The sequence below is a fragment of the Lepidochelys kempii genome, chromosome 1 (genome assembly GCF_965140265.1).
Source record: "Lepidochelys kempii isolate rLepKem1 chromosome 1, rLepKem1.hap2, whole genome shotgun sequence".
In the NCBI taxonomy this organism is placed as follows: Eukaryota; Metazoa; Chordata; order Testudines; family Cheloniidae; genus Lepidochelys; species Lepidochelys kempii.
Genome location: NC_133256.1, coordinates 27,791,061 through 27,815,761, shown reverse-complemented (window position 1 = coordinate 27,815,761; position 24,701 = coordinate 27,791,061). Strand labels below are relative to the sequence as shown.

Below are 24,701 nucleotides of genomic sequence, written 5' to 3'. Positions count from 1 at the left end.
GTGCCCCTCTAATAACCCTGGTGTCTGGCTGCTCAAAATCAGCTGCCAGGTGATCTGCCTCCACGCTCCATCCCAGGGGCAACTTTTCACCTTAGCCTCACCAATATTATGGAGTGCCCAGCAGGCTGCTGCTATGATGGGAATATTTTCCTCATTTAGGCCTAACCTGCTGTAAAGGCAGCCCCAGGGTGTTTTTAATCTGCCAAAGGCACATTCTACAGTCATACTGTACCTGCTCAGCCTGCTGTTGAAGTGTTCCTTGCTGCTGTCCAAATTTCCCATGTAAGGCTTCATGAGCCATGGGAGTAAGGGTGGGAGACTGGGTTTCCCAGGATCACTGAGCATTTCAGCATCCCCCACTGGAATCTTCTGGTCTGGAAAGAAACCCCCTGCTTGCAGCTTTTCATACAGGCCAGCATTCCTGAAGATGCGTGCGTCATGCACCTTCCTGGGCCATCCCGCATTGAAGTCAATGACACAGCCACAGTGATCTGCAATACCATAGAGAAGTACCCCTTTCTATTGATGCCCTCTATTGATCGCAAGATAGTCCAGGGCTAAAATTGGAATATGCATCCCATCTGTCGCCTCACCACAATTAGGGGATCCCATGCTGCAAAGCCACCCACTATTTCACACACATTGCCAAGAGTCACAGTCCTTCATGGCAGGATGCAATTAATGGCTCTGCACACTTGCGTTAATGCAGTCCCAGTGGTGGACTTCCCGACTACAAACTGATTCCCAACCGACTGGTAGCAGTCTGGAGTTGCCAGCTTCCACACAGTGATTGCCTCCATTGAGAGGGCAGCTCTCATTTTGGAGTCTTTGCACCACAGGGCTGGGGCGAGCTCTGCACACACTTCCAGGTGACTTTCCGCATCCAAAAGTTCTGCAGTCACTGCTCATCATCCCAGACCTGCATAAAGATGCGATACCACCACTCAGTGCTTGTTTCCCTAGCCCAAAAGTGAAGGTCCACCATGTGCAGCTGCTCTGTGAATGCCAAAATTAATCTGGTGGTGTTTCTTTCTCTGGCACACAGTGGCACTCTGATTCCTGTTCAGATTGAGTGCTCCTGATATACTGCGTGGCCAGTCGTGATGCTTTCGTAACAGTGACAACAACAGTGGAGAGCTGTGGGACAGAGATGGTGGGCATGCAGTAAACGGGTCATTGAAAAATGCCGTGAAATGCAGTTGGAAGCCCGTGGAATGATGGGATGGAAAAAACTGCATCAAGGGACATTGAACCCATGCTTATGATGTACTGCGATCCACTCCACCTTCCCACAATTCCCAGCTGCAGAAGGTGACGAGCAGCACAGTAGGATAGATACCCACAGTCCACTGCTCTCTCTGTCAGTGCTAGAGCACCAACTGTAGATGCGCTCTGCTGATAGGTGGAGTGTTGTGTGAATGTAATTATACTGGTTTTTGATTGTCGGCGTAACTTGCATCGACAAAACTGTAGCGTAGACAAGGCATTAGAAGCCACAGATACCAATCTCTGCACACCTTTAAAATTGGTGAAAATGCTCTGGAAACCTATCAGTAGGTGCTTCCTCCCTATTCAGGATGGGGAGTGGGGCTCAGTCCTTCCCACAGCAGGGAGGTTGGGTAGGACATTCTGCATGGCTGTCTAGCCCCCTGCTATGCTAGCAGCTCTTGTCGTTTCTGCCAACGAATGAGGACATGTTTCACAGTGGGCCCAAGGGATGGTCCAGTTCAGGGGTTATCAAATGGCTCATGGAGTCTATTACTTTAGTTACTTTAGATACAGAGTGTTCATATAGTCATTAGGGAGGTCCACCTTGATCACTGGCTCCAAATGGAACAGAAGTAGTTGTAAATAGGATGCCTTGATGTAGCTTTATAACTTGTCTTGAGTTCCCAAGCTGTCAAGAGAACTATATGCAAAACCTCCTCTTACAGCATTTACAGGACATTTCTTGTTACCGTTAATGTTTCCCCTTTCTGTTCTCCGTTTTCATAAGCAGCCCAAGTAGCACAGGGCTATAGAACAAATAGTGCTAACCCTCCATTATTTGCCGATTTTAGAATGGTGTTCTACGAGAGATGAAGGTATGAATGCAGCTATTTTTACTGTTTGAATCTGGGGTCTCTTAAAACAGAAAAAGTTCTGTTCATGGCTACTGATTTTTCTATCTGTCTATAAAAGAAGGGGTTTTGTTGCTATTTTTACTTTAATAGATTTTTTTTTGCTTTGCTTTGCTTTGCTTTGCTCTGATGTGCTTGGAGTCTCAGGTGCAGCCATCTTTATAACACACACACGGTCCCTTTCCACTCCATGGATGTATCTCCTGTGGAAGGTGAGAAGACAACCTCCATGGCGTTATTCCCCCTCTGCTTTGACTGACCACTTGACAGTCCCTCTGTGGGGGATTCTCGATGCTTGGGCTCCGTGTCTGGAGAGGAGACCGTAAAGGTTGGGACTGTGGGAGAAGGGGAGATTGCTGCTCTCTGACATCATTCTCCCTTTTCTTTGCACCCCACCAAAAAGACCTTATTGTTTTACTTGCATGCTTTCCCCATCTGTGTTTTGGAGCCACATCCCAGCCTGATACTTCTCCGTACGACAGGCTCAGGGGGAAAACTTAGCAGGGGAGTGACCAGTATCATGTCCTCTGAAGCCAAAGGGGGCCAGGTGGGGGTCAGAAGCACTGGTACATAGGAATTGCCACACTGGAGCAAAATCAAAGTCCCATCTCTTCCGGTATGTTGTCTCTGATAGGGGCCAGTGCCAGATGCTGTAAGCAGTGGTTTTCAAACTTTTTTTATTGGTGACCCCTTTCACACAGCAAGCCTCTGAGTGTGACCCCCACCCCTTATAAATTAAAAACGGGGGAGAGTTAATTTAATTTAACGGGGCTCAGAGCTGTCAGCCCCATGGATTTGCCAGCTCATGATCCCTATGTAATCACCTTGCGACCCCCTGAGGCGTCATGACCCCCAGTTTGAGAACTCCTGTGTAGAGAAAGGTGTAAGGATGGGAGTAGATCACTACACAGTAGGCAGAGGTGGGGTAATCTGTTGCCATCCTTATCGCCAATAGTTAGAGACTGACATAAGCCCTGAAACAGTAGGTTTAATATCCCTTCCACAAAATTTGTTATCCTTGATAATTCTGTATGTTCTTGATATCCACATAAATGCCCAGCCCCTTATGGAATCTTGTTAAGTTCTTGACCTCGGTGACTTCCTGTGGCGATGAGTTCAATCGCACATTGGCGGGCGGGGGAGTATTTCTTTTCAGTGGTTTTGAATTTCCCACCTTTTAATTTCACCAAGTGTCCCCTTGTGCTTGTGTTACGAGACAGAGAGAACAGAAGCTCCTGATCTCCGTTTTCTAGGCCATTGGATATAGTTTTATCATGTCCCCTCTTATTCATCTCCTTTCTAAGGTAGACAATTCCAATCTTTTCAATCTGTGTTCATATGAGAATTTTTCCAGGCCCTTGATCACCCTCTGAAACCACCCTCTGAAACCACCCTCTTTATCACCCTCTGAAACCACTCTAGTCCTGCAATATCCTTTTTGAGATGGGGTGACCAATGCTGCACACAGTATTCCGGATCAAGCTGCACTACTGACTTATACAAAGGCATTTGAAAATTATCAGTCCCATTTTTTTACGCATCCTAACATCTTGTTTGCTGTTTTGGCCACAGCTGTGCAATGTCGCACAAGCCAGAGTAGATGTCCTGAGATCTGAACAGAACTTGAGGGAGCATCTTATTTATTTTCTATTCTGAAAATCTTCTGTCTCTGTGGTGGAAATAGTTTACATGGGAGACAATAGACACAAAATTCTTGGGAGCTTGTGATGGTCTTATAAAGAGGGTGCATTGTAGGAGCATTTAAAAAAGCATCTTTCAGATTTTGAAGTGATTTTGTCAATCCCTGAAAATGCACTTGTGGTGTGTAACTAAAGCATCACTGCTAGAATAAGCTGCTATATGGATCTATCACTCCTACCTCTGCTTGATCTCTTGCTCTGCGTATTAGTCAGGTCAATTCTAGAAATTAAATCTCTGTGGCAATGGAAAAACATTCTTTTGTCCTTCAGCAAGGCAATTTGCACTAGTGCTTTCTGTGGGGAATTTTTAGCAGAATTGTAGGAGTCCACAGGGGGGAACACAAATCTTTTCTCTGGTGTCTCTGGGCCTGCAGACTTCCTCTGGGCAACAATTTAATGCTGTGTGTGTGTGTCTTGGGAGGGAGGAGGCAAGAGAGGCTATTACTAGTAATTCCTACAGTGTACGTTTTCAGTATTCTTCTTAAGTCTTTGATGCATCTCATAATAATTTATATAAAGGTTTTTATAGTAAACGTTTTGATACCTGGATCTAAGATTAAATCTGCCTTTCACTTCAATTTACAGAATTTTTCACTTCATAAATCCAACATTAAGTAATGTTTAGCTGCTGCAGTTGGCAGTATTAAGCTGCAAGCATTGTTGGATTTTTCTCCTGACTAAAGAAACTTAGAATCTGATGTAGGGAATGCACTTTTCCCCCCTGCCACATGTATAAGCCGTCAACCTGCTACTGGACAGGAACAGAATTAATTCAAAGTGAAAATCCCTTGGAAATCCCATGATGTTTTGTATAGTTAGGGTGAGATTTTAAAAAGCACCTTAGTGACTTAGGAGCATAATGGGATCATGCTCCTAAATCCCTTAGAGCCTTTGGAAAATCCCCCCAAATGCTTACAATCATGTATGTTTAGCTATTGTACATCTCACTAGTCATTTTGTAACTAGTGCTGTGTCACCCTTATCGGATACTTCCCTAGGGATTACCACCTCGACTTAGCTCTTCACTCATAGGAAAATGCCTGAAGTTTACCACATTCAAATTCTGGAGTAGTTCTTGGTAAAAGGATCGAATTCACTTCCAAGGTACCACCTCCCAAGGTACCACCTCTGGTCACACAATGTGAAGCCAGTACAGGAAAAGAGTCGCTTTACTGTGCGTCCATCTCATCCCAGTGGGACAAAGTATTTCCCAGGATAATCGTTTGCTCTAGTTCTTTTGACCATGAATAACTGAGTACTTGGCACCAGAGTTAAAGCCCTAGCTTATTTTCAGCCGCAGATGCCTTGTTGGTGCCGTCTCCCCACAGTGCATGGCTCCACAACGTGCATGGTATCAAGTACATGCAACCTCTGGTATCAGGTGCATGCAACATGTTGTATGCATCAGAGGGCGCACCGTGCATGCACCTGATACTTCTCTATATGACAGGTTCAGGGGGAAAACATGTAGCAGGGGAGTGCTCAGTGTCATCTCCTCTGAAGCCAAAGGGGGCCAGGTGAGGGTCAGAAGCACTGGTACATAGGAATTGCCACACTGGATCAAAATCAAAGTCCCATCTCATCCGGTATGTTGTCTCTGATAGCGGCCAGTGCCAGATGCTGTAAGCAGTGGTTTTCAAACTTTTTGTATTGGTGACCCCTTTCTCATCGCAGTCCTTTGTTTCCAGTGGCGTATGACTTTGCCAAACATTAACTGTTCAACCTGCGGCACCTTAGAGACTAACCAATTTATTTGAGCATGAGCTTTCGTGAGCTACAGCTCACTTCATCAGATGCTCATGCACGAAAGCTCATGCTCAAATAAATTGGTTAGTCTCTAAGGTGCCACAAGTACTCCTTTTCTTTTTGCGAATACAGACTAACACGGCTGTTACTCTGAAACCTGTTCAGCCTGCGTTTTTCTGCTTTCCGCTTTACTTGCATTCTGCTCCAGGCTAGGTTTTTTTTCATTATTATTATTTTAAGCAAAAGCTATTTCAACTGTTTCCGAGAATTAGGTTTGAGAAATGTGGCAGGGGAATTGTCCTAGAGTTCAGGGGAGGTGCCTTTTCCTGTCTCTATGTAAAACCACCTACATTTCTTCAAGTTACAAGCCTCTGAAAATCACCATTTGTATATGCTCAGAGGGCCTGCTGGAGTCTTGCTCCCAAAATCTCTGAATAGTCCCTCAGCATTGAGCATGCTCCAACTGCATCGAGCTATTTAATATGCCCACTGCAGTGAGCATACTCCCAGACACAGAGCTAGATCTCAGTCCAGCCAGGATGGTACAGAAGCTGCCATCTCTCCCCTTTTGGCTTAGGAGAAGGTGTGCTGGGCTTTAGGAGGAGACGAAGGGCATGTCTACACTGCTCCACAAGTCGCACTATGGAGGTGTAAATAGCAGTGCGCACCACGGTGGTGCATCATAACTCCCCTGTGTGGATGCTGCAGGCATGAACTAACAGGTTCCTAGTTCATGTTACCATGTAGTCCTCTTCAAACGTGATTATATTAATGTGAAGTAGGAACCTCTTAATTCACACCTGCAGCATTATAGTGCAGCACTTCGGTGCGCACTGCTATTCACACCCCTGTAGTCCAAACACCTTTAGTCTCAGCTCCTCCACTGACTAATGTTGCATAATTTGGTGCATATTCCAACACATATTCTTGAGAGAGGCCTCATACCTCGACTACTTTAGGAGATAGGCAAGTATCATTCCCCATAATTTTTACAGATAGGGTAACTGAGAAGTTGCACAAAGTCACCTCGGGCCGGGTTTCCCTTCGTGGCTCCCTGATTCTAGGCTGGGGAGGGCAAACTATGGCCCACGGGCTGGATCCGACCTGTCAGGGCTTTCAATCTGCACCACGGTGCTGGCAATCCAGCAGGCCAGCAGGACTAAGGCAGGCTCTCTGCCTACCCTGGCCCCGTGCCGCTCCCGGAAGTGGCTGGCACCATGTCCCTGCAGCCCCTGGGTACCACCTGCAGGTACCATCCCCCGGCAGCTCCCATTGGCTGGGAATGAGGAACTGCGGCCAATGGGAGCTTCGGGGGGTGGTACCTGCAGGTGAGGGCAGCACCCCAACCCCTTGTCCTGAGCCCCTTCTTGCACACTGCACCCTTCCCACATCCTGCATTCCCTCCCGCACCCTAACCCCCTGCCCCAGCCTTACATTCATGGCCCTGCATACAATTTCCACACCCAGATTGGCCCTTGGGCTAAAAAGTTTGCCCGCTCCTGTTCTAGTCTGATAAGAACGGCCATACTGGGTCAGACCAAAGGTCCATCAAACCCAGTATCCTGTCCTCTGACAGTGGCCAATGGCAGGTGCTCCAAAGGGAATGAACAAACAGGTTATCATCAAGTGATCTGTGCCCTGTCACCCAATCCCAGCTTCTGGCAAACAGAGGCTAGGGACACCATTCCTGCCCATCCTGGTTAATAGCCATTGATGGACCTAACTTCCACAAATCTGTCTAGCTCCCTTTTGAACCCCATTATCATATTGGCTTTCACAACATCCTCTGGCAAGGAGTTCCAGAGGTTCACAGTGCGTTGCACAAAAAAATACTTTCTTGTGTTTGTTTTAAGCCTGCTACCTATTAATTTCATTTGGTGGCCCCTTGTTCTCGTATTATGAGGAGTAAATAACACTTTCTTATTTACTTTCTCTATACCACTCATTATTTTATAGACCTCTATCATATCCCCCCTTAGTTGCCTCTTTTCCAAGCTGAAAAGTCCCCGTCTTATTAATCTCTCCTCATACGGAAGCCGTTCTATACCTCTAATCATTTTTGTTGCCCTCTTCTGAACCTTTTCCAATTCCAATATATCTTTTTTTGAGATGGGGCAACCACATCTGCAAACAGTATTCAAGGTGTGGGCATACCATGGATTTATGTAGAGGCAATATGATATTTTCTGTCTTATTATCTATCCCTTTCTTGACGATTCCCAACATTCTGTTCCCTTTTTTGACTGCCGCTGCACATTGAATGGATGATTTCCGAGAACTATCCACAATGACTCCAAGATCTCTTTCTTGTGTGGTAACAGCTAATTTAGACCCCATCATTGTATATGTATAGTTAGGATTATGTTTTCCAATGTGCATTACTTTGCATTTATCAACATTAAATTTCATCTGCCATTTTGTTGCCCAGTCACCCAGTTTTGTGAGATCCTTTTGTAGCTCTTCGCAGTCTGCCTGGGACTTAACTATGTTGAGTAGTTTTGTATCATCTGCAAATTTTGCCACCTCACTGTTTACCCCTTTTTCCAGATCATTTATGAATATGTTAAATGGGACTGGTCCCAGTACAGATCCCTGGGGGACACTGCTATTTACCTCTCTCCATTCTGAAAACTGACCATTTATTCCTACCCTTTGTTTCCTATCTTTTAACCAGTTACCAATCTGAGGGCCAGGATGACCCCAGGCATAAATTAGAGCATCCCCAGAGGCTGTAGTGTTATACAGAGGCTGTAGCAGAGGCTAGAATCTGGCAGGAGGACTCTAGTATGGTAGACCCATCTCTTAGCTGCTTAGCTACACTTCTTTCAAAAGGAATGTGTCAAATGTATGTGCTTGGCTTTGCTGTCTGTAACCACTTGACCACACTCCCCTCCAGTGTCAGGAATAGGATCCAAGATTCCTTATTCACAACATTCCTTTGATGTCTTTCAAACAGTTATGCAAGTCATTGGCAAAGTGTGTGTCCCATTCCCCTCTATTGGCTGGTCCACATAGGGGATAACAGGCTACTCCACTGCTAATTATTATTTTAGCTCAAATGGAGGAGGTCTTTTTTGTGGCTGTACATAGAAAACATTTTATGAAAAGAACGTTAAGGTTGCAGAGTCAAGCAATCAGAAGTTAGAAAATGCCAGAATTAAAGTTGCCTATGCAACCTTAATTCCACCCCCTTGTATGTATACATTATGGTAAAGTCTTCAATTAGATAATCACATATGACTTATTCTAGAGGGCTCCTGTCTCTGTCAATGCAGAGGATGGATAGAGAGATTTCTAAGACAAGAAAAAGGTATTTCCTTCTTTTTAAGGACCAGACTGGGGCCCGGCAGAGTCATCCACAGATTTTCTATGTGATTTTGGGCAAGACTATCATAACACAAAGAGACTGACTTTTCAGCTTTAACATTCTTTTACCATAGTTTCAGCATATAATAGTCTAGTAGTTTTGTGTGACTCATTGTAACATATGACATGTTGGAAAAACATGTAGAAGAAAGATGTGATCTCCCCATCCCTTTGTTATAAATCACTGATGTTAGTGATGACAAAGATCATCCAACTCATCTCCCTGCCAACACAGGAAATGTATAAGGCTTTGGTTATGTGCAGCATATGTTTGACAAGAGTTGGGGTTATGAAAAAGCATATTTTTTCATTTAAATATGCACATAACCAGCCTTGCTCTTATTTCAGTTTTGAAGGGAGTTTAGTGTTTGTGAAAGGTGCCATCTTGAAAGCCTAGAACAGTGAAATCCTCTGTTTATGCACAGAAGAGATGCAGCATGGGCAGTAGCAGGGCGAGCTTCCGTCCTTTGCCCTGCCAGTGGGCCTTAGCACTGACATCTCCAGACACGCAAAGACTTAGGTCAAATCAGTCCTCAAAAAGCTCTGCTGAGACTGACAAAAGAGAAGCCAGCTAATGCTAACTGTGAGGGTCATTGTTGTGATGTGTACTCTTCTCCACAAAGAATTGGACTAAGACCACCGTTAAATCATGTTGCATAGTCTATGAACAGTCATCAGATACTGATGATGGTGACTACTGATCACAAGTGACCTGAGCTGAATGTGAACTGGTGATGAGCAGAGAAGCATTTGTGAAGGATTTATGATGACTCCTCTCAAATAGTATCACATGATATTAGTTGGCAGAATTGCCCACCCATGCCTCCACATGCCAGTGGCTCCATTTCTTCAGAACCTGGTTCTGCAACCGTTAGTTACTGACAGTAACCTTTACTCATACAGCTGCAGTGATCCTACACATGGGAATAAGCAAATACTTCTCTATGTGAATAAGAGTCACCAAATTGGGCTCTTATATATTAATATACAGATGTCCACATCACATTTGGTGTCCTTCTTATTATCATTCTTCTTATTTATATCAATCCATACGTGGGTTCTGTAGATATACAGAAAGACAAGGTCCCTGCCTGAAGAGCTAATGGTCTAACTGACGCCTGATCTACTCTTGAAATTAGTCCCAGTTGCAGCCGTTGGTTCATTTACGCTGCACTGCTATAAACTCCAGTCATACACAAGGAAAGTTGCTATTTTCACTGGCAGAGCTTAACCTGAGTTGAACCCAGGGTAAGCGCAACCAGTTTCGAACATGACTGTCCTGATCTACACTAGAGGTTTACACTGTTGCAGCTGCACTGGTGGTGGAAATTGGGCCTAATTCCAAGTGTAGACCAGGCCATAGACAGGCATCAAAGATATTGAATGAAAGTGTGGGTGGATGGGAGGAGTTAAATAATGGGTTGAGAGAAAAGGGAGAGGGAGGAAAAGCTCTTTGGAAGGATTTTTTGTTTAACCCTCTGAACTTAGCTACATTAAAACAATGTGCCCTGGAGTAAATGTATCAGTGTAGTTACACCAGTGTGCCGACCCCGAATGTTAGCCATGCTGCAAAGTGGGGATTACCCCAGATTAAGTTACACCAGTGAATCCCGCACTTTGTGCTGCTCAGACTGTCTCCACTGGGGTTTGTCCCAGTATCACTACATTGATGCAGATACACTTGTGCAAACCTGCCTTAATGTAGGCAGTGTAGTTGTAGCCGTGTTGGTCCCAGAATATTAGAGGGACAAGGTGGGTGAGATAATATCTTTGATTGGACCAACTTCTGTTTGTGAGAGAGACAAGCTTTCAAGCCACACAGAGCTCTTCTTCAGGTCTGGGAGAGGTCCCAGTGTCACAGCAAAATGCCAGATGGAACAGATTGTTAGCATAACTAGTTAGCAAATAATGAAAGGGACGGTTCAAGGTAGAGTGGTCTGTTAACAACTCTGCAGCATAGGACAAAAAGAAGGGATTAGTGGGATACAGATTGTTGTGAGAAATCATAAATCTAGTGCTTCTGTTCAGTCCATGATTTTTAGTTTCAAAGGCCTTGTCTACACTACACAGTTTTGTCAACAAAAGTCAGCTTTTGTCAGCAAAACAGTGGAGGTGTAAACACTGAAATGCTCCTCCCACCGATGTAACCCTTGCTATGCTGACATAATAAAACCACCTCAATGAGAGGTGTAGGGCTTATGTTGGTGTAGTTAGGGCCACACTGCATTCCTTACATTGGCTGTTGGCTATTGTTTTTGTCAATTTCACGGCTCCACTGAAGCTGTGAAATTCACAAGAAAGCCAGCTAGAGCCCAGCTGTCCCCCACTTCCCTGGAGAACTGGCCGGTTGGACCCCGCTCCTGCTGGAAGCCGGAGTGAGAACTCTGGGTGGCTGGATCCCGTTCCCAACTGAGAACAGGGAGGCAAGAAGCCCTGGGTGGCTTCCCTACCTCCTCAGCTCCTGGCTGGGAAGGTGGCTATCTTGTGAATTTCACATCTCTGGAGCCGTGAAATTGACAAGGCTACCTTGCTCCGGGCAGGAAGTGGGTGGGTGTCTGAGAAGCTGGGGCAGCTGCACTCTGCTCCCTGGGGGCAAGAAGCCCTGGGAGGCTTCTCCCCCACTTCTCATTCCTGGTGGGGAATGGGGAGGTGAGAAGCCTAGGCGGCTTCCCCCACTCCTGGCGGGGAACAGGGAGGCAAGAAGCCCCAGGTGACTTCCGTCCCCCACCGCCACCCTGGTGTGGAATGGAGAGCTGGGGGGCGGGGGTCAGTCCACTGGGAGCTTGTGGGGCAGCCAGGCTCCTGGTAGGGAGCTGAGAAACCAGGCTCGTAGCTCCCCACACAACCCCTCTTAGGCTGGGGGAAATGCTCCTGGTGAGGATGTGCACCACCAACCCCATGAGAGTAGTGTGGCCATCAGCCACTGCAGTAATTAATGTGGCGGCTGTAAGTCTACCTAACATAGGTCGACTTATCTTTGTAGTGTAGATGTAGCCTAGCAGAGTGATGAAGTGGAGCTTCAATTCATTTCTGGCTTATTACAATAACCTGCAACCCACTAACCCCCTCTTTTTGTCCTATGACTGCAGAGGTGTTAACAGGTCGCTCTATCTTAAACAGTCCCTTACAACATGTGCTTACTATTTATGCTAAAGAAACTGGTCCACCTTACATTTTGCTGTGGTGCTGGGAGTACCTTTCCCTGACCTGACGACAACTCTTGGCTTGTCTACGCTACCACTTACTTCGTTATAACTTACGTTGCTCAGGGGTGTGAATAATCCATATCCCTGAGCAATATAAGTTACACCAACCTAAGTACCAGTACAGACAGTGCTATGTCAGCGGGAGAGCTTCTCCAGCTGACACAACTACCGTTTCTCATGGAGGTGGAGTAATTAAGTTGATGGGTGAGCTCTCCTGTCAGCTTAAAGCGTCTTCATCAGATGTGCTACTCTCTCCCACCAACCAAAGTTGGTCCCATAAGAGATATTACCTCACCTACCTTGCCTCTTTAATGTAGGCAAGGCCTTTGGGAAGCAGCCAGTCATAGCAGTTTTGTTTTTCTCTTGCTCCTCTTTTTCTGCTTCCTAAATAGACTATAAAGTTGGTCAAATGGGACGGACATTCCCCCCACCAAACTGTGTCCTGCATCTTGCAGGAGAACAGGCTGGAGTGGGAACTGGACGTGCTTTCTTCTCTAGAACAATAAGCTATCGATGAACAGAGATGCGAAGGACTGAGTGGTTACAGAGACTGAATTATGCTCTTGCCCGTAGGCACACTCATTTCTGGAATGGCACGCTGGTGACGAGTGAGCAGCCCCTGCCCATGCAATAGTGTTTTTGCTGAGATAGGGCTCAAATTTCCAGGGCTATAAATATGGAATATTTCATGAGAGTTGCCATCTCTTTTTACAATTGCCTTGTGATGGGGAAGATTTTGCTTGTTTGAGCAGGATTATCCTTTTCATGTCTTTCCCACCCTCTTTTTATACCTCTGTCATCATACACCAGCCAAACTTCAGGATGCAGAATATTGATTTAATGCAAATTAGATGGGGAAAAAGCCAGTCGGGGTCAGTTTTTGTCTGTTAGATGAAAATAATATCCCCAGAGCGCTCATCTGGTCAGAAGACAGCAGAAGTGGCTAACATTAATATACCTGAATGTTTTAATGTAAACTAATGTAAAATACAGAAAAAACTCTGGAATCTTGGATTGTCATCGATAAGGAATGGAAACCTAAAGAGAATAAGCAAATGGCCCTCAGATATTTCCAAGTTCCTAACCAACTGCTGATTTTTTCTTAGCTGCAAAGTTCCTGAATTCTCCTTTCTGCTCAGTGGAACTAGAGAAGATAAGTATTCAGTCGGCTGGAGCAAGAAGCCAGCAGGAGTGCAGGAGTGTACTCTAATAAGAGTCTTCCTAAGGGTGACTGCATTCAATACTTTGCTAAGATTTGATTTTCTGTGGCTTTAGTTGTCTTTGCACTGGGACAGCTATTTTTTCCTCCTCCTCTTTTTGCAAGTGGTACATGATTGTAGACAAATAGTTGTCATTTCACATCTGGGACTCCTACTTTACTCAACACTAGCTGCTAAGTTAAATTAGTACTTTGATCTGAAAGCCAGTTTTCTATTATTTGCCATGGTTAGCAGAGTGTATCACAAATGTGATAAACTCTGCTCAATCAATCAGAGCATTGATTTTTACTTTTAATTTTATGTTACTTAACAGCTCATTCACAAAAGTTAAACTTGTCTGCCTCAGACTGGAGCTTTGAACTTCATTAATGTGCATTTTTAGGATTAGTTTATTTCTTTCATTGGGAGCTTTAATGGTTTAACCTTTCACTCTAGGAATCTGTTTAACAAATGGAAAATAATTAAAAAGTGGATGCAGAAAGGCCACTGCACTGTCAAAAGATATTGGATATCTGTTGTTCATGAACAGAACAGTTGTCTCCCAAGACACCATTAGAGCTAAAGAAAGCTCTGTATTAAAAATCTTGGACTTGTTTGAATAGGTATTTTCTGTGATATTCTGTGCCAGGGAAGGCTGACGTGTTGAGTAGGTGATGGCTTGCCGTAGGAGGCTGTTGAGACAATTTTTGGAGGCACCAAGCCCCATAAACTTGGAGAGAAACAGGAGACCATTCAGCTCCCATTTGGTGGCCCTCAACAATGAATTCCTTTGAATTTCTAACCCTCAGTTCACATTCACATGTCATTTTGAAGGGCCCAGAAATTACTACAGCCCAAGAAATGACTGAAGTGCCCTGCACAGCTGGGACTGTGGGGGTTGGTGGAGAGGTTAGTCAAGAAAAACAAAACAAAAATAAACCAGGAAAATACTGCTGTGAAACTATGTTCCCCTCCACTGGAAACCATCTTCATTTCCTTGGTGGCCTTCGTTATTTAAAAAGGACCTAATCTTTTGGCCATAAACCTTTTTAAAGCTCTCCAAGCCAGTGGCAAGTAGGTAAGTGGATTTTTCAAGCCTTGTTATGCTTACATGAAACATACAAGATGCAACAGAGGGTGAATTTTATTTACTTTGCTTGCTTGCTTGTGTTCGTTCAAGGCTTGGAAAGCTATCACTGGAAGGCACTTGCATTGTACATTTTATCAGATGGTGGTCCTCCAGAACAGAGAAAGGCACAGCCTAATATTCTCTGGCTTAATTATAATTGGAATGAGAGTTTTGTTATCTTAAAGCAGGTTGAGAGACTGTCTTCAGCCTGATGTTCTGTTCTAAACTGAATGGAACGCTGTGAGATAATTCCTGTGGGTGGATTGGCCATTGTACAGAATGTTGGATCCCTTGGATGTACCATTTTGAAGTGATCCATATGCCTTTGGTGTTTTGTTCAATTTCCATTTTCACTTGTAACAGCCAAAAGATTAAGACACAGGCATTTCCCTGGGATTAATGACATGCTGGGCTGAATGGTTGTATTCAGCCCATCTGGTCATTAATCCCCAGAAAAGGCCCTATGGCTCAGTCCTGCAGTTGTCCTGCCATTATGCTCCATAGATAGTCTGATCATGGTATCCCCAGTGATTCTAAAGTAATCAACAAAAGCCCATTTACTCACTCAGTTTATAATTTATTACATTTTCAGTAAGAAACATAGCACAAAAATCCTTCCAAAGTGCTGTTGAAATAGTCCTAAATGACAGCTGAAAATCTCTTCGAAGATGTACAATATTTGCAGAGCACTGTGGGATTTATCTAGTAAACGTAATTACTGTTTTATTGTTGATCTAATTTAGCATTAAGGAAACAGAAGCATCTTGCTAGCAAAATTCCAGAAAAACAATGCCCTCAAAATCTGCTCTGTCTCTGTAGGAAATGTTTTGATTAGTGGAGAAATTAATGCACCAGTGATCAATTATTTTGTTCTTAAATAAGCATCCAGGGCTTGATTTTGCAACCATTTGAGCGAGTGAAGAGCTCTCGCTGACTTCAATGGTGCAGAATTGGGCCTCTGGTATTTATTGTAGCGAAGGCAAGGAGACTCCCACTTCCTCCTCCTCTCCCCCCCCCCCCCGAGATCCTTTAATACCCATTTTACAGTATTCTGAGCTAAGAATAGATTTTAATACATACACTGTGGTAACATTGTCATATGGAGTTTCACTCGAAAGATTAAATGCCATGGACAAGCTACACAAGGCAGTGGAGAACAGTAAATTCAGGAGGAGAGACTAACTTTGTGCAAAGGTAGCAGATAGATCAAGGAGGAAGATAGGGGAGGAGGCTGTGATACTCTCTTTCGGTGTCCAGAACTGTAAGCCCCTGTGTTACCTCCTGCCTCAGCAAGAGAGAGCTTTGCTGGAGCTTAAACTCTGTGTGTCAGCTCCCTGTCACACCAGTCTGTCCACTGCCCCAGCAAACCCCTTGAGACTCTGTCAGTCTTAACCTTGTCTTGCAGGTGAACCCCAGTTCCTGAACACCCTGAAAGAGCATTCCTCTGCAGCCCTATCATAGAAATTGCCAAGTCCGCTGACTCCAAAGACGCAGGCTACACGCCAGAGGATGCACACCTTACTTTAATGTAATAGCACTGAGATGGATTTATTATAAAACAAGAATAAGATTATTAATAAAGACCAGCAAACTAAGTGATACTAAGCAGAGAGAATAGAAACAGAAAATAGTTATGTATAAAACATGCTTCCTAGTGTCTAAAATTTAACAGATTACAATCCTGGTCTCAGGCAATTTTGCACCTACAGTCATTTTTCAGCGTCCGCAACCCACATGGTTGGGGGATCCTCCTGTCACGGATTCCAAGAGCACAGCCCCTTTTGTCCCTTAAGTGATGGGTAACAAAGGAGTCCCCTTTCTTCCCTTTTATAGTCCAGAAAATCTTTGAAATGTGTTCTTTGATGGGTAAATCCAGACAAAGTTCCTCTTCCCTGCTGCTTGTTCTTCGGGGTGTAGGCGCCCAGGCCCTCCTTCATCCTCTGGTCAGTTTGCTTTCTCAATTAGCTTGACCACAGTGTTTACCTTAGATGCAAATATATGTTCATTGTCCTTCGCTTGTAATCAAGCCATGCTATTTTCTCATCCGTCTGTCAGCTTGATCCATGTGGGCAGGTAAATCCACATTCCTTTGTCTAGGGCAGGCTTGTTTCTCAGCTGCGTTCAAAATGTATTTCCAGTCCACGTACACAACTCTATATACACAACCCGTACATGCATCCCACAGTGATATTTGTGACCAGCATGTCACCAGTTTTTATATGCTACCTTACAAGACATTGTTTGGCTAGATATCCTGACAACAGTGTGTTCGGTGCGCCCTTGTCAGTTGGCATACAGGGGCTCTTAAGGTCACAGAAGCCTTAGACTCTGTCAGGAGAGAGTGTCTTTAGATTCTTGGTATAAGAGCATTGTTGCTTTTTACGTTCTGGGGGGTTAAAGAACATCACATGCAAAAAGAAAGCTCTCTCTCATTATGTACTTTACGGTAGTATCCAGAAAATTGGGTCCCTGTGTTGCCAGGTGCTGCACAGACACACAGTAAGAGACCGTCCCTGTCCTAACAGCTTATGATATAAGGCCCAGATTCAGGGAGGGATCTTTATTCAGGACAGAATTGAAGTACGCACTTACGCTCAGAAGAACTGCATTTTTTTTTCAAAACCATTTTGGCTGTAATAATCAGAAATATGATTTCCTTGCATAACCCATTAAAGTAGTTAATTAGATAACAAGTTTACTGAGGGAGCTTAAAGGGTTACTGGCCTTTTGATACTAGATTTTGAATCCATGGATGTTTTATCAGCAAATAAATTGTTAACTGGAAGATTAATTTTTTTAAATCCATTTTTAGCCCACTCCCTTCTCTGCTCACCCTCTTCCCCTCCCCCCCACACACACTGTCCCAGCTGTCAGTGACAGGCCATTGAGCAATGTAAAATTGACAGGGAGCTCTGAAAAACGAATGGGTGAGAGTTTAGAGATTGGGAATGCAAAAGGGATTATTACTATTTATAATGTCTGTTCTGGTATTCTGAGGGCCAACTGAGACTGGCAGCCACAGGGTGGGGGAAATGGGTATAATGTATAAGCACAGCGAACAGAGTGATGGTTTGCAAATGCCATGTTAGTGCCACCATTTTGGTCCTTTTTGGTGTGTGTTTTGTTGTTGTTGTTTAAAACCTTTTCGGTGGGGGCTTAGTGAGGAGGGGATTAGCTGGATGGGAAAACCGACAAAAAGGTCAAGTTTAGCTTTGTAAAAGGAGGCTGTTAATCCTGACCATAATGTTGCAGTAGCCATTAAATAGCAGTTTCACATGGGAACCTGTAACCTCCCCTTAAGTTGTGTAACACAAGGAGATGACGGTTGGAGTCAGGACTCAAGTGCACAGGCCAGATTAGACCATGTGGCCTTGGGTTTCATTTCTTGATGATTTACTGTGCAGATTTTGCTGCTCTGAAGTCAGGTAGAAACAACACAAAAAAATTATGTGTATAAACAACTGAGATTTCCTCCCTTTGTCTCCTCCTACTGCCAGCTTCGTAACTGCTTTCTGCCCCAATGGTTGGGGCAGGCTTTCCTTTTTCCTGTGTACTAAGCCCTCTTCCTTTTTCTCCATCAATATCCTGTTTAGAATCCACTTTTTTGGGGTGATCTCCTTACATGGAGCTCATTGTCAATTCCTCTATGAGTGTGGGGTTGAGAAATGCTCTCCCCAGCTTCATGTTTGGTTTGCCTGTATTACGGCCCAGTACTGCTCATTCTTACTACTGGGCACTGTCCTGTTAATGTCAATGGGAGAATAAAGAAAAGGAGGACTTGTGGCACCTTAGAGACTAACAAATTTATTTGAGCATAAGCTTTCGTGAGCTACAGTTCACTTCATCGGATAGTAGCACTGCCTCTGGCAGAAGTGTTAAAAGCATCAAACCCTTAAATTGCCAACTGTTTGGGGGTGGGGAGCTTTTCCTGTGTTTTGCATAATGTTTTGTACACGTGTGGTGATCTGTGTTGTAATGATGTTCTCCCGTGATGAAGTTGTCAATTAATACCGAAATTATAAAGAATAATTGGCCCAAAGCTGCTCTGTCACGCTGGAGTAAATGCAGAGTCAACCCATTGACTTCAGTGAAGTTATTGCAGGTTTTCTCTGGTGTGACCGAGAGCAGAATTGGACATAATAATAGGACCCAAGTTGCATTTCTTTACTTTTGCACTTGCTGAGTTGGCTGGTAATAAAGACAGTGCTGCATATTTTTTTCACAGCCTCATTCTAATGCATTTTAAAAAAAATTGCCTCTTTCCCAAGAAGTCTTTGATTTTGTTAGTCTTTTCTTGCATGCGTAAATCTCTTCTCAGAAAATCCTGGAACATACTTTTTTTTCTGGGTGTTATTTTGCAGAATGCAGGAAAGTTATTTTTCCTGAAGTTCTGCCATTGGCTGATCCTACATGAAAGTTGACCACAGACTTGTGAGGTTCCAGAGCACAATTACAGGCAGGCTTGTTGAATTGCCTTTGCAGGGATTTCCTGATCTCAAATAAAAACAGCTCTTTCTCTTTTCTGTTTGAACAAACAAACAAAAGTCTTCCTCCTGCCTTATCCCGTCCCCACTTGCTATGTGTGCGTGTCTCTCTCTTGTCAGTGTAGCTGATATGTGGTGTTGTTGTAACCATATTGGTCCCAGGATATTAGAGACACAAGGTGGGTAGGTAATATCTTATATTGGACCAACTTCTGTTGGTCAGAGAGACAAGCTTGCAGTTCTGAGTGTAACCACATATCAAAACAAAATGCAGTACTTCTGAGGGTAAGCTCATACTCCAGATATTTCCTGAATAAAGATACCCATACGGAGCCATGCTTGTCTCTCTCACCAACAGAAGTTGGTCCAGTAAAAGATATTACCTCACCTACCTTGTCTCTGTCATTCAGGGAGATGGATTAGCTATGCTGGACTGTCTCCACTAGGGGGCTGTACCAGCATAGGCATTTGTAGATAAGCTCCCTTTGTAGAGGCAGTTATACCAGTGTAAGGTGCTTTATCCTGGTATCGTTCATTTCGCGTTAGTTGAACCAGAATATCGATATGCCTGTGTCTACACTGGGGGAGGGGAGAGGCTTCCACTTTAACTATGCTGGTGTAGCTAAAACAGCAAAACTTTTAAGTGTGACAAGGCATTTGTAATAAGTGACCCAGATCACGCTGACCCAGATCAGGCATTTCTTGTAGACTTATGCCCATTGTCTTCAGTGGGAGTTCTAATTCTGCTCCCACTTACACCAGTATAAATTAGAAGCGACTCCATTGAAGTCGATAGCATTGGACTGGAATGAAATCAGTTTAAGAAAATAATTTGGTCCATTTGATCATGTTTATAGATGAAATAAATGGTGGTGGAAATCACATGTTGGTAAAGGGTTTGATTTGATGTAACATATACACCAGGAGGAGCAGGGTGGTGGCATGAAAAACAGATGGGGGGGGGGGAGGAGTTAGCTTAAACACAATTTTTGTCACAATCACCACCGCTTAAATCATTTCTGAACTGGGCCCACTAGATGTGCAAGGGAAACAGGAGTGGGTCGAGATTTCTGAAGTGCTTGGTCACACTTCAGAGGGGGGGGTTTCTCTCTGCTGCTGGAACACTCAGTATGGAGTTGAGTGATATGAAGACTACTACTCAGGAACTAAAAAGAGGTTTTTAAGTGGAATGCACAAAAGGGAGCAGGACCAGGAGAGAGGAGGGTAATGAATGGGTAGGCACTGGGGCTGTCAAAACTGTGACTTGAGCAAGGAAAAGGAAATTCTGCACTAGCAGGTCGTCTTGATAAATAAGCCCTTCTAAAAGTGTATTTAAAAGGTGGAAAACTGGCATCTGTAGACAGCTAGTATCTATCAGATATCTCTAAAGCAGATAACTTGGTACTGTTGTACTTTTCCTATCTGATCACCAATAGCAAGAAAATTATTTTCCAGAAAAGGGAATGTAAATGTTTCCACCCACTCTTTCGTGCCACTTTCAGTATGGCTGCTCATTAACTTTAACAGTCCTCCTCCTGCCTGCTAATGGATCTAACTTGTGCTAAAGTTTACTTGGGGTTGCACAGACACATCAACCACCCCTCAATCTGCAGTAGTGAGCTTTAATGCATGTTGTCTTAACAAAACTTTTCAGATGACAAGATCTGTCCTGGTTCAGATGCCACAGGCATCAGTGCGTGATGGTGACATCACACGGAACCAAGTGTCCTTTTTTGTTGAAAGGGAAATGGTCAAAAGCATGCACACCCCACATCTGCTAGAAAGTAATTAAGGAATGTTGGGCCAGGACCTGAGCTCTCACTCTGGTCCCTTTGTGCGGCTCCCACTGTGCCCAAGAGGATGGAGAGTTGGAGTGGGGATTCTCCTGTGCAGGGGGAACCCCCAGGTGGCATAAAGATAACATAGATGGTTCTCTGCCCTTCACTCCTGGGCTCCAACCCCCTGACATAGCAAGGACTGGGAGTTGCAAACTCGGACTTTGACCTGGTGTATGACTTGGTCAAGTTACTTGGTCAAAACCCACCTTTGCCATGATGCCTACCAAAAAATTGACAGCAGTTAGGCAGCTGGTGAGCCATGAGCACTGCCTGTTACATTGACCAGTATTGTCTCATTGTTTTCTTGCACTCCCCTGTTGGTGTGTCTGTGGTCTCATATCTTATACTGTAAACTCTGGGTTAAAGAATATCTTTTTGTTCTGTGTCTTTTTGAACAGTGCCTAGCAAAATGGGGGTCCTGGTGCAGGACTATGACTCCTAGGCACTATGACAATACAAATAAATAATAATAACTTGGGGTGGGATTTTCAAAAGTGCCTAAGTGACTTAGAAACACAAGCCCTATTGAAAGTGGAGCATGTGCTCCCAAGTCACTTAGGTACTTTGTAAAATCCCACCATTAATCTCTGTGCCTCAGTTCTTTTATACAGTGAGGATAATCATAGTTACCATAGGAATCTCATGAGGCTTACTCAGTTCATATTTGTGAAGCACCTTGAGATCTCCAGGTGGAAGGTCCTATCAGAGTGCTGAGGGTTTATTACTGTTGATATTATTGACCAATTGCATTACATCAAAAGGGTAAGTACTTTTGATATATGAACATTTAATTTAATTCATTTTTTTTCTGGGGTATTTTTGTGTAGGTCCTGAGGGAGTCTAATAAATTGGCTGAAATGGAAGAACCTCCTTTGTTGCCAGGAGAAACCATTAAAGACATGGGTATGTGAGCATGGCTCTAATTGCTTTTTTTTATTGATTAGACCGAATTTCCATAATCCCTAGTATGTGTTGAATGGAGTCATTGTCAGCCACAGGCATGGGCAAGGCTAACTAACTACAGTGTGCCTAGTACTCAAATTTGTCCTGCAAGTCGGTGTCTAGACCTGTCTGTGTTTCCTTTTACTGAGACAACTGGAAAGTTTGCGATCTTAGGGTTCTTGGGTTTGGTTTTGTTCTGGCTTTTTTCATTCAGGCTCTTTGATGTGATTGAGCACAGTAGGTTTGCTGATGAATTCCATGGAATGAAATTCTAACCAAACCTCGCATGCTTTGTTTTGTCTCGGGGGTTCTAAAATGGGACATCTCATAAATAACAGCATGGATAGTTGACCTGCCATGCTGGTCTTTTCCCTTGCCTCCATTCCCTTCCCCTAAAAAATGACCTTATGTAGTCTTGGAAGAATAGATCGTTGCTGAAAAGTTCATGTCCTTCCCCAAAAAACTCCAAACGTTCAGTAATAAACAGTGGCTGGAGACTGACATTTAAACCAGCGTGTTCCCCCATGGGTGCATGTTATTTCTCACATGTGGGTAGTTGTTAAATATCTTCAGCTATTGAGGGGTTGCAGACATTTCCTAGGAAATCTAAGGACAACTGCTCCGATTTCTTGGCTGAGTAGACATGCTCTGGAGAGCTCCTAGGGAGCCATTTAAATATAGAGTCACTAGTATTTGTATCTGTTTGTAAAATATACTGCAGAGTATATAGATACTAAAAACAAAATACAGAAAGATGGCATGTGCTAAAGGTTATAATAGGGAATTACAGAATTTTTAAACCAATCTACAGGATTCCATAGCTGAGATACCTTTTTCCATTCAGTGCTATTGAGTTTGAGTCCTTTCTGTAGACCCCTATAGGTTTCATTCCTATTCCATTGTATAGAAGTTTTCTATAGGGGTAGATTTTATTTTTGAAAATGTTTTTTGCCCTGTAAATGGTTTAGATTCGCTTCACTATTTTATACCGAGATGCTTTTTTTCCTCCCTATTATTTGGTTTCAAATATTTCCTCTTTTTTTGTAAAATGCCTTTGGGATCTGTAGTTGAAAAACACTCTGTAAGAACTAAGTATTTATTATTTTAATTAGAACTGGCCAAAAGTATTCAAAATTTGCAAATTTAACAAAATGGTTGATCAGAGTTTCAGTGAGAAAACAGGTTGCAATTTTCAACAATTTTTTCCCACAAAAATTTCTCTGCTCCCTCGTTTACTCCAACCCCCGCTTCCACCCTCTCCAAGAACCCTCAAGTAACCAATCAGGACTTTGTCTTGCCCAGGGGCGGGCAAACTTTTTGGCCTGAGGGCCACATCGGGTTTCCAAAATTGTATGGAGGACCAGTTAGGGGAGACTGTGTCTCCCCAAACAGCCAGGCGTGGCCCAGCCACCGCCTCCTATCAGACCCCCCTGCTTCTTGCCCCCGATGGCTCCCTTGGGACTCCTGCCCCATCCAACCCGCCCCGCTCCCTGTCCCCTGACCACTCCCGGACTCCCCACCCCTGACTGACCCCTGCTGCCCCATCCAATCCCCCCTCTCATTCCCGACTGCCCCTCCCCGACCTCTGCCCCATCCAACCCCCCTGCTCCCCACTCTCTGACCACCCTGACCCCTATCCACACCGCCGACCCCTGACCACAGCCCCTGAACTCCTCTGCCCTCTATCCAACCCCCACTCCTCCCTTACCGCGCTGCCTGGGGCACCGGTGGCTGGTGGCGTTACAGCCGCTCCGCCCAGAGCACCGGGTCAGGCCGTGGCTCTGCAGCTGCGCTGCCCGGCCGCCCAGAGCGTTGTGCTGGCAGCGTGGCACACTGAGGCTGCGGGGAAGGGGGAACAGCGGGGGAGGGGCTGGGGGCAAGCCTCCTGGGCCAGGAGCTCAGGGGCTGGGCAGGAGGGTCCCGCGGGCCGTAGTTTGCCCACCTTTGGTCTAGCCTGTCAGTATAGGAACTTATCAATGTAATTTCTGACTTGGCTTAAGGGGTCAGTAATGAGCAACACAGACTGCTTGAGACCACACCCCTGTCCTGCCCCATCGACCTTTGAGCTGAATGCACTTATTCCACCCGGCATCCAACACAGGCACCCTGGGGAACCCAGTGATCCCCACGTGGCAGCCACGCTCTGTTGCCAGACTGCCAGGCAAGCTCTCCCACTGACTTCACTGGGAGTCACATGCCGTGACAAATGGGTCCAGTAGGGTTTTGAAGCTGGAGTTTCTAAAGGAGGTCTGTTCTTTGCAAACTGCTTGGATTTGGCAGCTGTAGTCAATAAGCCTTTTCTGAAAAGATTGTTTGTGCCTCTGATGGTGAAGGAGTGCTGGTACCTCTCATTGCAGAGTGCTGCAAGCCAGTGCTGTTGCACAGAGCCTGCAGAGTGTTTTAGTGACACGAGACGTAGCGTGGCAATGACTGAAGGTGGGGGGGCGGGTAAAAAGCCACTTGACTGTTGGCATTTTTAACTGACAAGAAACAGAAGGGTTGCTACGGGAAGTGTTCCCAGTAGAGAGCCAGCAGCACCGCTTGCCTAGAATGAATGAGAAGCATTGACCGCCTTTTCAGAAGGGGACTGTTTTGAGTCATCATCACTCAAACCAAAAAATAATCGTTTGTGGCAGATTGACTTTATTGCTGAATTAAAGATTAAAATCGTTGGCAGTTGGCAAATAAACTCCTTCAGTCAGATCCACAGCTGGGTAAATTGAAGCCAATGGAGCTATGATGATTTGTACCAATCAAATGCAGAAGTTCACTGTCTCAGAGTTAATTGAAGGATCAGGACCTACGCATGCGAAAAGCAGCCGCGGGAAAAGTGGCTTCTTGCATTTATGACGATATCTGAATTGGTATCACAGCACTGACCAGGATCAATGTTTAGTTTCATGCTGATTTTTACACAACATTAGCTATTTGCCCTTCAGGGCAGTGATGGTCTCTTTTCTATGTTTGTGTC

General features: G+C 44.6%; 1 protein-coding gene across 7 annotated transcripts in view; it reads left to right on the top strand.

Annotated features, from left to right (window-relative positions):
- Positions 1–24,701, top strand: part of MTMR2 (myotubularin related protein 2) — an 81,380-nt gene that overhangs the window by 34,509 nt on the left and 22,170 nt on the right. For all 7 annotated transcript variants that reach the window (XM_073337782.1, XM_073337772.1, XM_073337741.1 and 4 more), the window contains one exon: positions 21,616–21,691. In XM_073337782.1, the coding sequence (XP_073193883.1) occupies positions 21,616–21,691 (76 nt within the window). The remainder of the gene's footprint in view (positions 1–21,615; positions 21,692–24,701) is intronic.